General features: G+C 41.1%; 1 protein-coding gene and 1 long non-coding RNA gene across 3 annotated transcripts in view; one reads left to right on the top strand and one right to left on the bottom strand.

Annotated features, from left to right (window-relative positions):
• Positions 1-14,045, top strand: part of LOC146689116 (1-phosphatidylinositol 4,5-bisphosphate phosphodiesterase gamma-1-like) — a 41,476-nt gene extending 27,431 nt beyond the window's left edge. For both annotated transcript variants that reach the window (XM_085437707.1, XM_085437708.1), the window contains 13 exons: positions 1,227-1,304; positions 2,620-2,723; positions 2,804-2,900; positions 2,988-3,054; positions 4,438-4,604; positions 7,081-7,177; positions 7,264-7,488; positions 8,651-8,796; positions 9,255-9,369; positions 9,470-9,631; positions 9,764-9,852; positions 10,362-10,546; positions 10,674-14,045. In XM_085437707.1, the coding sequence (XP_085293833.1) occupies positions 1,227-1,304; positions 2,620-2,723; positions 2,804-2,900; positions 2,988-3,054; positions 4,438-4,604; positions 7,081-7,177; positions 7,264-7,488; positions 8,651-8,796; positions 9,255-9,369; positions 9,470-9,631; positions 9,764-9,852; positions 10,362-10,546; positions 10,674-10,734 (1,593 nt within the window). In that variant the 3' untranslated portion in view covers positions 10,735-14,045. The remainder of the gene's footprint in view (positions 1-1,226; positions 1,305-2,619; positions 2,724-2,803; positions 2,901-2,987; positions 3,055-4,437; positions 4,605-7,080; positions 7,178-7,263; positions 7,489-8,650; positions 8,797-9,254; positions 9,370-9,469; positions 9,632-9,763; positions 9,853-10,361; positions 10,547-10,673) is intronic.
• Positions 1-16,118, bottom strand: part of LOC146689115 (uncharacterized) — a 370,205-nt gene that overhangs the window by 339,621 nt on the left and 14,466 nt on the right. The window lies entirely within an intron of this gene.

Below are 16,118 nucleotides of genomic sequence, written 5' to 3'. Positions count from 1 at the left end.
TGTACAGTATTGTGTAGTCTTAAGCGCCCCCTCATTTCTTTTTATTTTCTCTACAGAGAGACAAAATGTAATGAAATTTTCACTCCTTTTCAGTCCAGTCCTTGTACTGGACCATTTTCAGTGTTTTGATTGTTTGTTGAGCCACTCAACACTGAATTATTCAAACATAAAAATGCATCTAACTCAAGGCACGGACCTGTGTTGTTACACATAACAGACAACTTGGCAAAGAACGAATTTTACATTTTATCGTTTTGTAACTAGCAGCCGGTCACAAAGACACATCATTTGTTTACATTTCACTGGTTGAATCACAAAAAATGCACAGTGAAAAATCAGACATATGCCAAATTACAGAAGAGCTGGACTGAAAATCAGTGGCAACCATTTTTATACACTATTGAATTTCAGCCAGTGGGGATGGGGATCTTAATAGAATTGATGGAATTATGTAGAAATGTACCATCAGATTTTGATCAGTCATGCAATAGCATCTGGAAAGCACCTGAATGGCAGCAGCTATATTTTTCAGCATAAGAATGATCCCTGATACATTACGTATGCAGTAAAAGCATAGCTGCATACAAAAACACACCAATGGAACACTGTCAGTCATGGCACCCCCAGATCCTGAGTCCCAACATTGCTGTAGTGGTGCGGGATCAGTTTGACAGAGAACAGAACAAAAGGCAGCCATGATCCAAAGAAGAGCTTTGGAATGACTTTAAAGAAGCTTTGAGAACCATTCCTGAAGAATATTTACAGAAATGACAAGAAACCTTGCCTAAAAGATCTCAGGCTATGTTGAAGAATAAAGGTGCTGATACTAAATATTGGCTTTCATGCTTGTTAAAATTGTACAAAATCAGTTCTTACATTATACTACTACTACTCATCAAGAAATGCTACACAACTAAGTGAATTTCCATTCAATATGAACATATAAAAAGCTGATTTTCAGAGTTTTAGGGTGCAACGGAGTCATTAATCTAATAATAATTTAATGTGCTTAATATTTCGTTGTTGTTTAGTCTATGTCTGACAATAGCAAACAAAAAGGCAGACCTTGTATTTCCTGTTAAACATGCACACTGTTCCAATGGTGGAATGCTTCTATTAAACATTGCCAAAGTCAAATATTGATGTTAGTGTATGTTGAATTAATTCAAAGTCAGAAGTAACAAAACACAAACGGTGGCTGAAAACTTGATTATTTATTTTTCCAGGAGCTTGACTATGGAGCGCTGTATGAAGTTCGCACTCCTCATTTCTATGTGGAGGCTAATAAGATGCCCACAGCACGGGTGAGTGTGACTGGAAACACATGGCCTATGGCCCTTAAGTTTAATGGGTTTGTTTATTGATTATCACATATTATCATATTCTTTAGTAAATGATTAGTAGTTTTAATTGCCTCATTTTGCTACTATGGAAACACGGTCTAATAGCCTTTGGCAGCTCTCTGCAGTAGCAGCACAAGTACAAAGTACAGGAAATGTTTGTTTTCAGTCGGGTATTGGGAGTCCAATGTCCTTCTTGAGGGGCTAACAGTAAAACTACTGGCACCAAAGAAGAGAGTGGGGTTTGTGCTTTTAGAATAATTAAAGGAACCAAAAAGAGAGACTGTTTATTTAAAAAGAGAAGCTGTGACTGAAAGAAACAAACGAAGAAAGAACAGAAGGAAAGAACCAGCTGTGTTTTTAAGAGACAGTTTAAAAAAAAATGTAATTAACTTTGGCGCCATCAAGCGGCTGCATCTAAAGCACAATGTGGCTGTTACGTCCCCACTTAAAAGCTAGGCGATGAGGGTGGGGGACAGTAACAGTTAGATCCAGGTGGAATGAAAAGAACGCCAGGCAGAGGTATTTAATATAAAATAGATCTTTATTGTAGGCAAACACCTCAATAATCATATAAATGGCAACAACAAAAGGAGACAGCACCACTGCTTTAATGAGAAATCAGGGAGGTCAACCCAAAGTGGTAATGACCACTTCAACAAAGAAAGCAACAATAAGGCTTCAACAGAAAGAGACAGCAATGCTGCTAGCAAACAATATCCAGGCAGGCCACACAAACTAATGAAGGCTGCCGTCACTCATGGGCAATCACTGCTCAGTTAAGCACTACTCACAAAGAGCCACACACCAGAAGGCTGTTCCACACCTAAGCCAGTAGCACACTCTGACCAGCACAGCAGCAATCCACCCAAAACCTCTCCCTCCTCCTCCACACTGCTCTTCTCCAGCTTATATCACCCCTGAGGGTAATTGGTTGTAACGAGAGCAGATGAGCAGCAGGTGTGACCTAAAGGAGAAGGCAGGGGCAGAGAGAGACAAGGGGAGGGGCCAGAACGAAGGAGGAGGAGAGGGAGAAGAAAACACCACGCCCACACAAGGGCAGTATCAGGAGGCCCAGCTAGGGCCGTAACAGTGGCATAAATGCTGCAATGAACTCAGTGAAAGCAACACATGTGATGCTTCTTATCACTTTAATTCACGTTTCAAACCTCCACAGCATTAGTTATGTCTCAAAGTGCGTTCTCATTTCTCTAAAATTGTGTTTTCTTAATTGCATCAGAGTTTGTGAATTGGTCCTGTTTCTCCCTGCATGTTTTAGTGTACGGTCAAAGCTCTGTATGACTATCGAGCTCAGAGAGAAGACGAGCTATGTTTCCCCAAACAAGCGCTCATCCTGAATGTGGATAAGCAGGAGGGCGGCTGGTGAGTGACGCTCAGGTGCACATGTACCTTCTTCTGTTTTCTGCATACCTTCTTGCTGTTGATATGCGACCTGCCTTTAGGTGGAGAGGTGACTATGGAGGAAAGAAGCAGCTGTGGTTCCCTGCAAACTATGTAGAGGAGGTCCCTAGTTCCCCCACTAGAGAGATGGATGAAGCAGTGAGCTCTGATTCACTCACTACTTTCAAATGAGCTTCCAGCTTTCACTGTGTATTATTCTGACAAATATTTATTCTTTTGTGTCAGTCCACAGAGAACAGTCCTCTGGGAACTTTCCTCAAAGGCTTCATAGATGTACCAACCTGCCACCTGGGTTAGTGGATAAACGTTCTTATATGTTATAGTTTTATCAGGTATATTAAATAATTACTGCAGGAAGGGACTAGTTCCTGCTCAAAATGATGTTGAAATTTAACCTTGATCAAAAAGATCAGTCCACAACTAGGATCATTGACTATTTTAGAAATCGAGGATTTGGTCTTTTAAAACGAGCTGCTCTCTGGTTTGTATTTTAGACAATGCAATGTTTTTAATAGTTTAACTGCATACATGTGTTTACCAGAACAATTTATTGTTTTACATGTCATATTAAAAAATATTATTTTAAAGAAAACAATTTCTTACATGCAAAAGAAAAGAAATAAGTAAAGTAGTGTCAAATAAGATAAGGTGTACATGCAACCTAAATAAGGTATATAAAAAAATAAGCCTTTATCTTCTTGGAATGCTTTCCAACATTATTACGAGGCAAAAAAGGACTCTGACAGTATTGTATCTCCTGAGTGAGGTAATTGTGGGTTTTTATGTGAAATACATACATCTTGTACACTCCAAGCCCTTATTTAAAGCTGGATAGCTGCTGTCAACCTTAAGCTACCAAATTGAAACATGGTTTCAGACTAAGTTAACAGTTGATCTGAATCAGTGTTTTTGTTGAAAAATTGGGCGTCACTTTTTATTCATACACATGATACATTTCTACTGCAGGTGTATTTTTAGTCACAAATGTGGGTGAAGCGGTTGCACTTACATGGTGACAACTGGGCTCTACAGAGTTATATTAGTATTGAAGTATTAAAGTAAAAACAGCATAACAGATTTTGTTAATGCTGTTTTTAGATTGCTCTGTGGAAGTCCTGTTCTCACTCCTTGCAGGCTTGCCCCTGCTGTGACTTCCACATGTCTCAACTTTCTCAACTTTAAGACTTCATCATCGTCACCAACATGAATTTCAAGTTCAAGATTTCTGTGTTTTGACACAGAATGAAAGAGACTTGTCGTGCATCACAGAGGCCACAAAACAGAGCAGTCTAAAAAAAAAACCCATCACTGGTAGCGAGGCAGAAATGCAAAAGATGATGAACTTGAAGGTGAGATTGGCCTAAATTAAATTAGTCAGGGTTTTAGATTTGCGTGGATTCATTAGTGGAAAGTAAAGCTCTGGGCTCTTACCTAGGCATAATACTGCTTTGCACATGTAGATGATACTGGGCTCAAAATTCAAAACCAGGAAGTCCAGCCAGTTGTTTTAGGACTGAAGAAGCCTCTTGGATGATCAGTAAAATGTTTTCATAAACCAGCTCTCAAGACTATCATGACCTAGATGAATGAGAAACTACACAGGCACATTTATCCAATTCTAACTTCTTCCCTCCCTTTTTTCTCATTCTACTTGTACCTCCTTTAATCTCTGCAGTGGTGCATAAAGACGGAAAGAATTCCCGGGCCTTTGTGTTCACTATCCACTCCCAACACCTCTCTTCTCATCCGGTCCAGACTCTGGACGTAGCAGCTGACAGTCTGGAAGATCTCACCGGCTGGGTCAGCAAGATCAGAGAGGCTGCACAGAATGCTGATGCACGAGTGAGTGCAACTCCGCACACATACACAGATGAGTGCAAACACATCTGTTAGAGTTTTTGCTACTTGAATAATTAGACCGCAGGTCGTCAGGACTTCACTTAAGGACTTTCCTTGCTTACATGAAAACGTGACAGAGCCTCGATTACACTTCGCATCACAACTAAATTTTGTAAATAGCAATATTTATGACTATGTATATGATATATGTGGCTTTTCTAGAACAATTAAGTATGAATATTTTTCAGATGTTTGTGTAAAATGATTTGTTTTATCTTTATGCTCGATTGGACTGGATGTTTGCTGTGTTTGTCAAACTGACTTATGGTTACTCTTTTGATCATAAAGCAGGAAACTACATATAAAAAATTTAGAGATTAGGAAATGTTTTCATCTCTAAGCGGATTTATGGGTCCGAGCCTGTGGTGAGCTTAGCAGTTTTGTCTTGCTGAATATCTAATTTTGGGGGTGACAAACTGAGAGATTAATGGGTTGGTGAGTTATATCTGTGCTATGAAGGGGGCTCTCTCTTCACCTGGTCAAAGCACTTTAGTCACTTGCCGAGGACATCATCTGCTCCTGACAATGTTGTATTCAGATTTCACTTTAAAATTGTCTACATGCACCACGTTTTCATGTCTTCTTTAATACACTACAGCAGGGGTGAGGGAACTCCAGGCCTCGAGGGCAGGTTTTAGATCTCACCCTGGGTCAACACATCTGAATCAAATGATTAGTTCATTAACAGGTCTCTTGAGAACTTCAAGACATGTTGAGGAGGTCATTTAGCCATTTAAATCAGCTGTGATGGATCAAGGACACATCTAAAACCTGCAGTTCCCTACCCCTACGTTATGGTGTAGTGTAAAACTTGAACACGCTCTCAGTCTTGCAGAAGTCCACTTTACTGTTAGTGTGAACACTGAGGTTCTTGTAACCCTCTGCTGTCTCCAAACAGAGCTTGGGAATGGAAATAGGGATCACTGGTGTTGTTGTCCTCCTCATGCCCACAACCAGTTCCTAGGTCGTTACCTCATTAAGCTGCAGATGGTTGTGCTTTGCTGCATTCTTCCTCATCACCAGCCTAAAGTCTGTGGTGTTTGGGGTGAAGAGAAAGGGAGACGGGATAGGAGATATGTTTCCTGTGTTTTGTGATCAGCAACACACAAGTCTGTGAGAAACACAAAAACACTGTGGGAATCACTTTGTTGACTCTTGCATGCTAACTCCCCACTTCTTCGACTCCACTGCTGTTGGCTGGCCTTAAACCAGTGATGGTCTTCAGACCTCCCTCATGTTGTTTTGCTGAGATTTCCACTCCAGCTCCCTCCTGTATTCGTCCTTGGCCTCCCTGACTTATGCCTTCAGTTCATTTTGAACTTCTCTCACTGCCTCCCTGTTAGCAGACCTCAAAGCTCTCTTTTTCCTGTTGAGCAGTGCTTTGATGTCCTTTGTTACCCATGGCTTGTTGTTTGGATAACACTTCACACTCTCTGTTGCAATTGTGGAGTCGGTGTACAAATTTATGTAGTCTGTGGTTAATTCTGTGAGCCCATCGATATCCTCCCACAGAGTGCTTGGCAATTAGTCACCTCAAAACAGCCCTGGAGAGCCACAAAAGCATCCACTGATTATTTCCCCACCGTCCTTGTGGTCACAGGCTATCTCTTGACTAAAGGGGCATTGCACAGAGTGATGTGAACCAGGCTGTGATCCAAACGACTAAGCGTGTGGGGGGGAGGATCAGGTTTGGAGCAGATCTATTGTCCTGTCATTTTTGGTGGGGCAGCTAGCCTGCTGGGTGAAGGTGGTTATTGCGGTGTCAAAGGTGTTGTGGTTAAATTCTCAAGCGATAGCAATAAATGCACTTGGATTTTGTCTCTGTAACCGGGTCTGGGCATTTAGGTTCAACATGGCAGTGGAGAAAGCAATCCCCTCAAGATGCTTGGATCTGTTTCCTAGTCCACTGTTTACATCACAGAATGATACATGGGGAACTTAGTTGGAAGTTGCTGTCAGTTTAAGTTGATATAAGAGTTGTAGGTCATAGGTGGGTACATTCCAAATGGGATTCCTAGAAGCTGCTGAAGCATGTTTTTGAATCAAACTGCTACACCACCAGCAGTAATCTCAGCTAGAGTAGAGAGTGTGAATGTATAAAGTTTTCTACGGGACAACCTTGTCAAATAGTGAAACTCCAAACTTGACAGTTTCCTCATACTCATATGTCAGATACATGCTGTTATAATGTCGGTTGTTTATAGAAAAAATAGTTAATGTTGTCAGAAGATGATGCCATGTTCAAGATTCAAGATTCTTTATTTGTCACATGCATAGTCTGAGCGGAGCGGTCAGGAATGTTGCTCCTTGTTGTCCATGTTGTTGTTTTCATGGTGTGAAAACCGTTTGCAGAAAAAAATGTGACATATGTTTAAGAAATGTTCATATTTGTATGGTTGTCTCATCTCCATGGTAACAGATGCAGGAGGAGAAACAGATGGAGAGGAGGAAGAAGATTGCAGTGGAGCTGTCTGACCTCGTGGTCTACTGCAGACCAGTGCCCTTCAATGAGGACAGTAAGGACCATACCATTTCATTTCTTTTACCATTATAAACTGTTGCTGTATGCAATCTCATGTCTCACTTCCTGTTTCATTTGCAGAGATTGGGACGGAGCGAGCATGTTACCGGGATATGTCCTCCTTCCCGGAGACAAAGGCAGAAAAGTTTGCGACCCGTGGCCGAGGGAAACGCTTTCTGCAGTACAACCGTCGTCAGCTTTCCAGGATTTATCCCAGAGGACAGAGGCTGGACTCCTCCAACTATGACCCTCTACCTATGTGGCTCTGCGGCTCACAGCTGGTTGCACTCAATTTCCAGACCCCAGGTTAGTGTGTGGATGCATTACTGTAGAGAGCCTTTCTATCCACACAGTGAGTCCAAGACAGCATGGGTTGATGGCAAGTTGTAAGATTTTCCTCATCTCAGACACTAATTCATGTCTGTTCTCAGAGAAATTTATCCATCCATCTTTTTCCACTTATCTGGGGCTGGGTTGTGGGGGCAGCAGCCTAAGTAGAGAAGCCCAGACCTCCCTCTCTTTGGCTACCTCCTCCAGCTTGTGTGGGAGAACACCAAGGTGTTCCGAGGCCAGCCGAGAGATATAATCTCTCCAGCGTGTTCTGGGTCTGTCCCGTAGCCTCCTCCCATTGGAGGAGTGAGGAGGAGCAAGAGGCCGGGCAGACCCACCTCACCCGGGAGACACTTAGGAGGCATCCGTGACAGATGCCCGAACCACCTCAACTGGCTCCTTTCGATGTGGGGGAGCAGTTGCTCTACTCTGAGCCCCTCCTGGAGGGCTGTACTTCTCACCCTATCTCTAAGAGAGAGGCCAGCCACTCTTCGGAGGAAGCTCATTTCCACCGTTTTTATCCACAGTCTTGTTCTTTTGGTCACTACCCACAGCTTGTGACCATAGGTGAGGGTGGAGACGTAAAACAACTGGTAAATCGAGAGCTTCACTTTTATACTCAGATCTCTCTTCACCACGACAGACCGTAACAGCATCCACATCACTGCAGTCACAGCACCAATCTGTCTGTGGATCTCCCGCTCCCTTCTACCATCACTGGTGACCTGTCACCCTGGATACTTAAACTCCTCGACTCAGGGTAGGAACTCGTCCCTGACCTGGAGTGGACACACACCTTTTCCAGCTGAGTACCATGGCCTCAGATTTGGAGGTGGAGACTCTTGTTCCCACTGCTTTACACTCGGCTGATGCTTGCCCTCAGGCACGCTCCCCGGGCCTGGCTCCTGAGCAAGTTATCGCTAACAAATTCCTAACAAATTTGACTCAAGCAGTGGCCACCAGGGGGAGACATTGATACAGTGTAACATCTGGCTTACTTTAACAGAAAAGCTCCTATTTGCCTCTAAGAACAACAGGCCGCAGTCTGTCCACATACTCAACCTGTGATGGATCAGTAATCAATTAGTGATGCTAAATACAATTTTACACTCATTCTTTAAAACCTGTCTGTTTGTAGATAAACCCATGCAGCTGAATCAAGCTTTGTTCATGCTTGGAGGTGGGAGTGGCTATGTTCCCCAGCCTGACATCATGAAGGATGACATGTTTGACCCTTTCGACAAGGACACATTGCACGTGGAGCCAATCACCATCCAATTACAGGTCAGATTAAATAAGCAGGATAGAGGGAGTTTGATTGTACAGCTAAGTCAATCCTAAGAGAAAGCAAAGGAGCAGTTCACATTGTCCAGGCATGCTCCCTTTCTAGGTGAGAACAAGCTTAAAACTACACTTTTATTGTTCTTTGAACCATAATGAAAGTTAATGGAAGAAACTGACCATAGCTAGAGTTAGAAAGGCCACAAAGTCACACTCAGCCACCGTTTTGGCAGATCAGTTCATACAGAAGGTGGTATTTTTGCTCCCCCCTTTTTTCAAAGCGGAGTGAAAAAAATATCATATGAAGTCAGTTGTCTGACAATATGATCATGAGCCAATTTCAGCTGATTTCTAAAAAATACAGACCGATTTTACTTTGTCTATAAGTGCTCCTGGCCCACTTTAATATTCTAAGTGTCCAATTTTCCCACTGTCTTGCTTATTCTTGCTCTGTTTCCCAGGTGCTGGGAGCTCGCCATCTGCCTAAGAATGGTCGGAGCATTGTCTGTCCTTTTGTAGAGTTGGAAATCTGTGGAGCCGACTATGACAGCTACAAGTGCAAGACAGATGTTGTAGGTAAGACAGCTGCTGCATAGCAGCAATGAAAATGCAACATTTCAGCAGTTTATGTGCACTCACTGCAGTGTTAACCCTCTGCTTTTCTCCACCCTCCTAGCTGATAATGGTCTGAATCCTGTGTGGGTGCAGAAGCAGTTTGTGTTTGATATCCACAACCCCACCTTCGCCTTTCTGCGCTTCACTGTCTACGAGGAGGACATGTTCAGCGATCCCAACTTCCTGGCACAGGCAACCTACCCAGTCCGTCTGCTCAAAACAGGTGAGTGCGCAAATGTCTCCAGAATACAAACTTATGAGTTATTTATTTTTGTATTTTTTAGATTGCAATGTTTCTGGAAATATTTCCTAATCTTAATTTACATTGAATTGGTTTAATTTTCTGTTTTACCAGGCTACAGGAGTGTACCTCTAAAGAACAGCTACAGTGAGGAGCTCGAGCTAGCGTCCCTTCTGGTTCACATAGAAATCGTCAATGCTAAGGTTTGGGCTACTTTATCTCTGCAACAAACAGGACATCTGAATAATAGTACTCTGCAGGCATGAGGCAAGATTTTTGGTTTCCATTTGTAGTTCAAAGATCTGTTGATGTGGAATCTACACACAGAACCCCTGACTTTCACCGCTGTGAGATACATAGCCACAAATAACATGGTATCAGCAAATAAAGTTCACTAAGCACAGTCATATTTGATGATTTCTGGATTTCCAGTTAGCAGCACTGCTGTTAGTTGAAGCTGAACACCACCATCTGAACGTGAAAATTCCAGCGTGAAATAACCTTTTTGACCACGTCTTCATCATTATTTCCACAAAACAAATATCACACAGCCTCTTTTTTCAACTAGGCACTAAAAGTCACAAATTCATGAATTGTTAAAAATGTTCAAAATTTATGATTCATTACAAATCCACATTTATCAAATCCCACTGTTAAGTATTACATTCTGAAATAAAGCTGTTGTATTCTCTATCCACCTTGTGGCTACAAGGAGGAAGACGATGAGAACTTGTACACATCCATCCAGCGGTTGCGAGATCGAACCTGCGAGCTGTCCAACCAGGTTTCTCTCCTGGAGAGGTCAGGCTCCGCAGACCTGAGCTATCAGCAAAGTCTGGAGGAGCTCCGAGCCGCTCAGGACCAGCTGAGTGAGCTGGTGGAGGCTCGCAACCGCAGGTTAGTCCCTTAGCAGTGGCCCCTGCAAGCTTTAATTTAACATCTCCAAATTACATCTGTATCTGCTACATCTGCTATCTGTCTGTCTTCCACTAATCTGTCACTGTTTTTCTTGCTGCTCTTTCAGGCTGATGGAGAAGAAGAGAAGGGAGAAGCTGAGACAACAGGTGATAGCAAAGCGCAGCTAATCCTCCCGTCCACCCGAGAGCGCTAAACTCCAACACAAACTGTGCCTCATAGGTTGTGTGGTGACAGCCTGAATAGAACAGGGCTCGGTTCCAGGAAGCATATTCAATAAACTGTTAGTCTGATAAACTCTTAGTTGATTAACTCTGATATCAGAAGCTCAAGGTTTTCAGTTTCAGAACTGCTCATAAGTGTTTTCTTTCTCTACTCACTTGCATGAGTAGAGAAAGGAAACACTCATCACTGAAGATCAGATACCACAATGCAACAGGGGAATATAGTGCAGAGTCTCAATTTTAATCAAATGAATGGAGGAATGTGAACATGTGCCAGTGCTGACTATGACATTTATCGGGGGGGGGGGACTCATTTTAATTTGCTTGGACCAGTCTGTTATCATTACAGACCTTACAAACTTTTATATGAAATTTAAAATTTTCTATCGTGTTCACAGTCCTTTACATGAGATGTGCATCCAAAACGGACCAAAAACGCATGAACTGGGAAATTACTGAAGCCGAATTCAATCCAGGCCCGATCCAGTATGAATCTGTGATTCTTGTCCATTTTTACTCTTTTCTGTTGTGCAAGTGGACTCCAACCTGAACATAGTTTTTGATCCATTGTGGAGCCTATCATAGGCTACCTGTGGGCAAATCTGGGTCTGAGTTGATCCAATGAGAAAGATTCAGGTGATTTTTTTTTAGTCGAAAACATCAGATTCAAATTCTGATTTTCAGACTCTCTACCATTCAGCCTGATGTTTGACTTTAATTTAATGAGTTAATGAGTGAATATCAATCTGTGAACACATTTCAACATGAAATCTACAGAACACACCGCATTTTGCCTAAAAAGCCAATTTAAAATACATTTTTAGACTCTTAATGCCCTTTCAGCCTAATCTTCATTCAAATATTCATCTCCAACATCTGTGACTGATAGTATGACCGATAGCAACACGGGAAATGAAGTTCATTGACCAGTGTGTTGTCTGTCTAACGCTTCATACAGATCAATTTAACATAAACAGTAATTGCTACAGTGCTCTAAACTTGTTGATAGGCTGACAGTTACACAGCTGTCCACAGGGTCACAGAAGAGATGGATCTGAGTGAGGGTAAAAGCACTCAAATCTAAAAACAGCTAACTGAGGTCTAACTGGGATTTGTGTTTTTCTAAAAATGTAAATTTCCTTAAATGAATTACCTGTGCTATGCACTTTCATAGTGAATGAGGAGCTGAATCAGAGTATCAGTCAGCTGATTCAGCAGCAGCAGGACATTGAGTGGGTTTAGTTCTGTTTACCCAGTGACTGAGTTTAAGTTAACTCGCTTTCTGGAACAGAAAACCTGGCGTTTTCCTCATCTCAGGGTTAACAAAGAGTTGTTAGATAAACCTGCTTCCTGGAGTAGACTCTAGCAGGCTTTCTACAGCAGCCACATGCAATCCATTTAGAAGTGAAGAAAACATGTTCTTTGACGAGAAAATATCATATAGTATAGCAACGTTCTGTGCTGAGGGCAGAATGAAAAAAGTAAACACAAACATAAGTATCTCATGGACTGAAAAGACATAAAACTAAGCTATAAAAACAATCGTGGACTAAAGGCTGAAACATATTAATTGCAAACTGGTTTTTCTGTGACAGATTTCATGAAAAGTAGATCGCATAACAAAACTACAACGTGTTTCTAATACTTTTGGCAATAGTGTCCAATGAAATGGAATCTGGGGAAGTTTAAACCATTGGTGAGAAAAAGAAAGTGTTTGAAAATGAAATATTTATGAAAACAGACATTATTCATTATTTTGATGGACCTGGAAGTTATTTAAAAAGGAAAAACAATCAGTACAATAACAAATAATGAAATTATTCTTTAATTATTATTTGCCATTATTATAAAGAGTCATTGTGGGAATCAGCAGTAAATACAGCTAGCACTTTTTCAAATGCAAACACAATATAAATTTCCATTTGACATTTTCAGATGAATGCTGTACAATTTAAACAATAATTTAGCTACAAATCTCCCCCTGAAATTTGCACTTACTTTGTTTCAGGCTTTACCAAGAAAAACAGGATAAAAAGGGAGACGAAAACTCAGGTTACACAAATGTGGGGAATGAAAAATTAAACTGTTCGTAATGGATGGAAAAAGGGGTTAGAGGGCACTTGTAGCAAAAAGGAAGTATCCTGTATGTGCCTTTGTTCTGGAGTGTAATTACTCTTGTATTTAAGAAAGAACAGGAGCTCTCTTTACAACTGGAATAATTTCCCTTTTAGGGAAAACGATCTACAGTCTAGAGGAACATGCTCATTTGGTTTTTGACCACTACCCATGAAATAGGGTTTAAAGGGATCTAAAGATGCAAGTCTGTTCCTCCTAATCAAGACCAAGTCCTCGGTTGATCACTTGAACTCTGCCTCCAGGTGGTGGGGGCTTCTGTCATAGACTTTCTTGTTCTGCCGGGGAGAGCACAAATTCTCACCAAACCACGTAGAGAAGTTTTTTTTTTAATATTTCTTCAAAGGGCTCTAAATTTATCTATACTACCTTCAGAGAAGTGTGAGAACAGTGAGTGGGGGAGGAGACGAGAACGCTCCCCTGGGTGTCTGCATAGGGGCTCAGATGTGTTCGCCTCTACAGGGAAACACCCACAAATAAAGGGCTATCACTAAAAAAAAAAAAAACCAAGCAAAGAAAAAAACAACAACAAAAAAAACCTAGTAAAGCATTCTTTTTACCTGCCAGCTCTGATTTCATGCCTTGTTTCTAAACCATCGATCAAGATCAGTTTCCATCATCTGACTTTAATCAACAGATGTGGCCCAACTGGTCCTGAATTTGCCAAAAGCAGCTTTGATTGGACCCTCTGCATGACTTTATATTTAACCACCCACCCCTGTAGCTACTTCATCTCCTCCCCTGTCTGATTTCTCATTGTATATAACTTCTTTTATTTATCAGACAGCTGTAGATCCTGTTTTAATAGATAAAAGAACGTGCTACAAGGATGCTAGCGGACTTCAGATTGAAGATACTATAACTTTATGTAGAAATTATTATTGTGTACCTGGAGCTCCCTTTAACTGTCCCCGTAGACACAAACCTCTCTTTCTCCCTACACTGCAGTTGCACTGGGTAGGGACTTCTATGCAAAGGTCATCGTTTTGGCCTATAGCCATTGTGTATTAGGCGGTTGACACAAGTTGTGTTTTTCTCTCTGCACCTATGCTAACTGTCCAGTATTATTATTCTGCATTGCAAATCATGTGCAAGTTTCCATTTAATAAAGCTCTTTCATGTAATCGGCAGAGTGTCTTTTCATTTTAAAACAAAAATCCAGAAAAAGGAGTGATCACATTTTTATTGATATATTTTTTTTTTCTTCTTTTTTTTTCTTCTAATGATTAAAAAAAGTTGCATCCAAACAAATTCTGTCCCCTAACGTGCGGCAACCAGCCGCTCTCCACCTAGCTCCCTCCTCAGGTATGGCTCCAGGGTGGGGCCCTGGTTAACCGTCTCAGGTAATTTCACCCCATGGCAGGAAAGGGACCGTCTAGTCCAGGGCTGCCCAATCCCAGTCCTCAAGAGCTACTATCCTGCAGCTTTTAGATGCATCCCTACTCCAACACAGCTGAATCAAATGGTTTGATTACCTCTTCAGCATGCCATCATGTTTGGCAAAGGCCTGATAACAAGCCATTCATTTGATTCGGGTGTGTGGGAACAAGGATGCATCTAAAAGCTGCAGGACGGTAGCTCTCGAGGACCGGGATTGGGCACCCCTGGTCTAGTCCAAGTCTGCTCTGTTGTATAAAAGCTAAACTTATACAATTATATATGTGTCAAGTAATTGATAAGCAACATTTTTCACTGAGTCATTATGTGAACCAAATTAAGAACTGTTTAAATGCTGCTATGCTGCTACCAGTTAAAGAAAATTCAAAGTTATGGGCTAGCACAATCCATTTCATTCCAAACTTCCCAAAATATTCTACTTTTGCACTTTGTCATAGTTGTCTGTAAAAAGATTTCCCACTTTATTTTAATGTTGTTTTATTAGTTATTATTTTTCCTCTGTACGGTGTTTATCCTTATTCCTATGTTGCATTTCTGAAGAATAGTTGTTGCCAAGCTTTTTATCCTTGATCGGCAAATGAAGTAGATTTCTATTCTGATTTTGTCAAAGCATTACATTACAAGCATTACAAAGAGCTTGTTCAACAGGTAGTCATATGATAAAAATATTTATTGACCCTTATTTATTTATTCGGAACATGCTGATATGTATGTGACTGGAGCCCCAGTGTAAATTAAATAAGAGCCTTATAAAAGGAATGGTGTCATTAATAACTGCAAAAACAGTTGCGTATTAAAACCACAAATTTCTAAAATATTGTGATCTATTTAAAAATACAAGTTAATATATAAATATTCTTGCTTGGGTTTTACATTACATTATTTTCTTTTAGACCAGTACATAGGTCTCTTTCTGGTCAAAGAATTACATATTAAACCTGCAGTCCCATTTCATTCTGTTGAAGTGGTCCACCAGTTAGTTATTCTTTAATTTGTTGTGGTAGAACAGTGGTTCCCAAAATGTCTGTGAAGGTTCTCAGTCATCCAGGTCATCGTAGTCAAAGGAGCTTGCAAAGAAAAGCGGTGGTTCCCAAACTTTTTTTCCTCCCCGCGCGCGCACACTCACACTCACGCACAATCACATCCTCCAACCACACACACCCATATTTTGCTCCATTGCGGTTTATTTCACACCTCAAATATTTAGTAAACAGTTACGCAAATACAAGTAATTGCAATAAATTACAGGTAGTAAGGAAATAAACTACTAACTCTTTTACGCTACGTCCGCACCTACACGGGTATTTTTGAAAACGCAGCGGTTTCGTCCACACGTAAACGGCGTTTCGAATCACAGAAAACTGAGATTTTAAAACTCCTTTTTTGCGTTTACGTGTGGAGGAGGAATACAGAGTTCGTCATGCAACGTCAAAGGTATGTGCCTTTTTTCACGTCACGCTGTGCGTCACGTTATTGTTTACATGAGATGAATTGCAGAATGGCAGATATTCAGATTTACAGGTTTTACACGCTTGCATATAAACACGCAGTTACTGTCTCTATTTAGAACGGCAGAGGCGTCACGGTGTAATTATTTTACATGTAGTTGTTTTTATTCTGTGTAATAATATTCAACATTGCTATCAATACATTTTTCAAAAAATGCTTCTCTGTGCAAAATGGGTTTAAAAACATAAACAACTGTGGGATACTATTTGTCTGTTTAGACAGGGGGACCAAATCGTGGTAGGATGGCAGAATCAGCCTGATATTATTTGTATCCCACTGTAACTTTACTG

This window comes from Copadichromis virginalis, linkage group LG17, assembly GCF_057382275.1.
Source record: "Copadichromis virginalis isolate Kocher_CV1m ecotype Utaka linkage group LG17, C_Virginalis_male_GT1.1, whole genome shotgun sequence".
NCBI lineage: Eukaryota > Metazoa > Chordata > Actinopteri > Cichliformes > Cichlidae > Copadichromis > Copadichromis virginalis.
The sequence above is the reverse complement of the archived record's forward strand: the minus strand, read 5'-3'. Positions and strand labels throughout refer to the sequence as shown.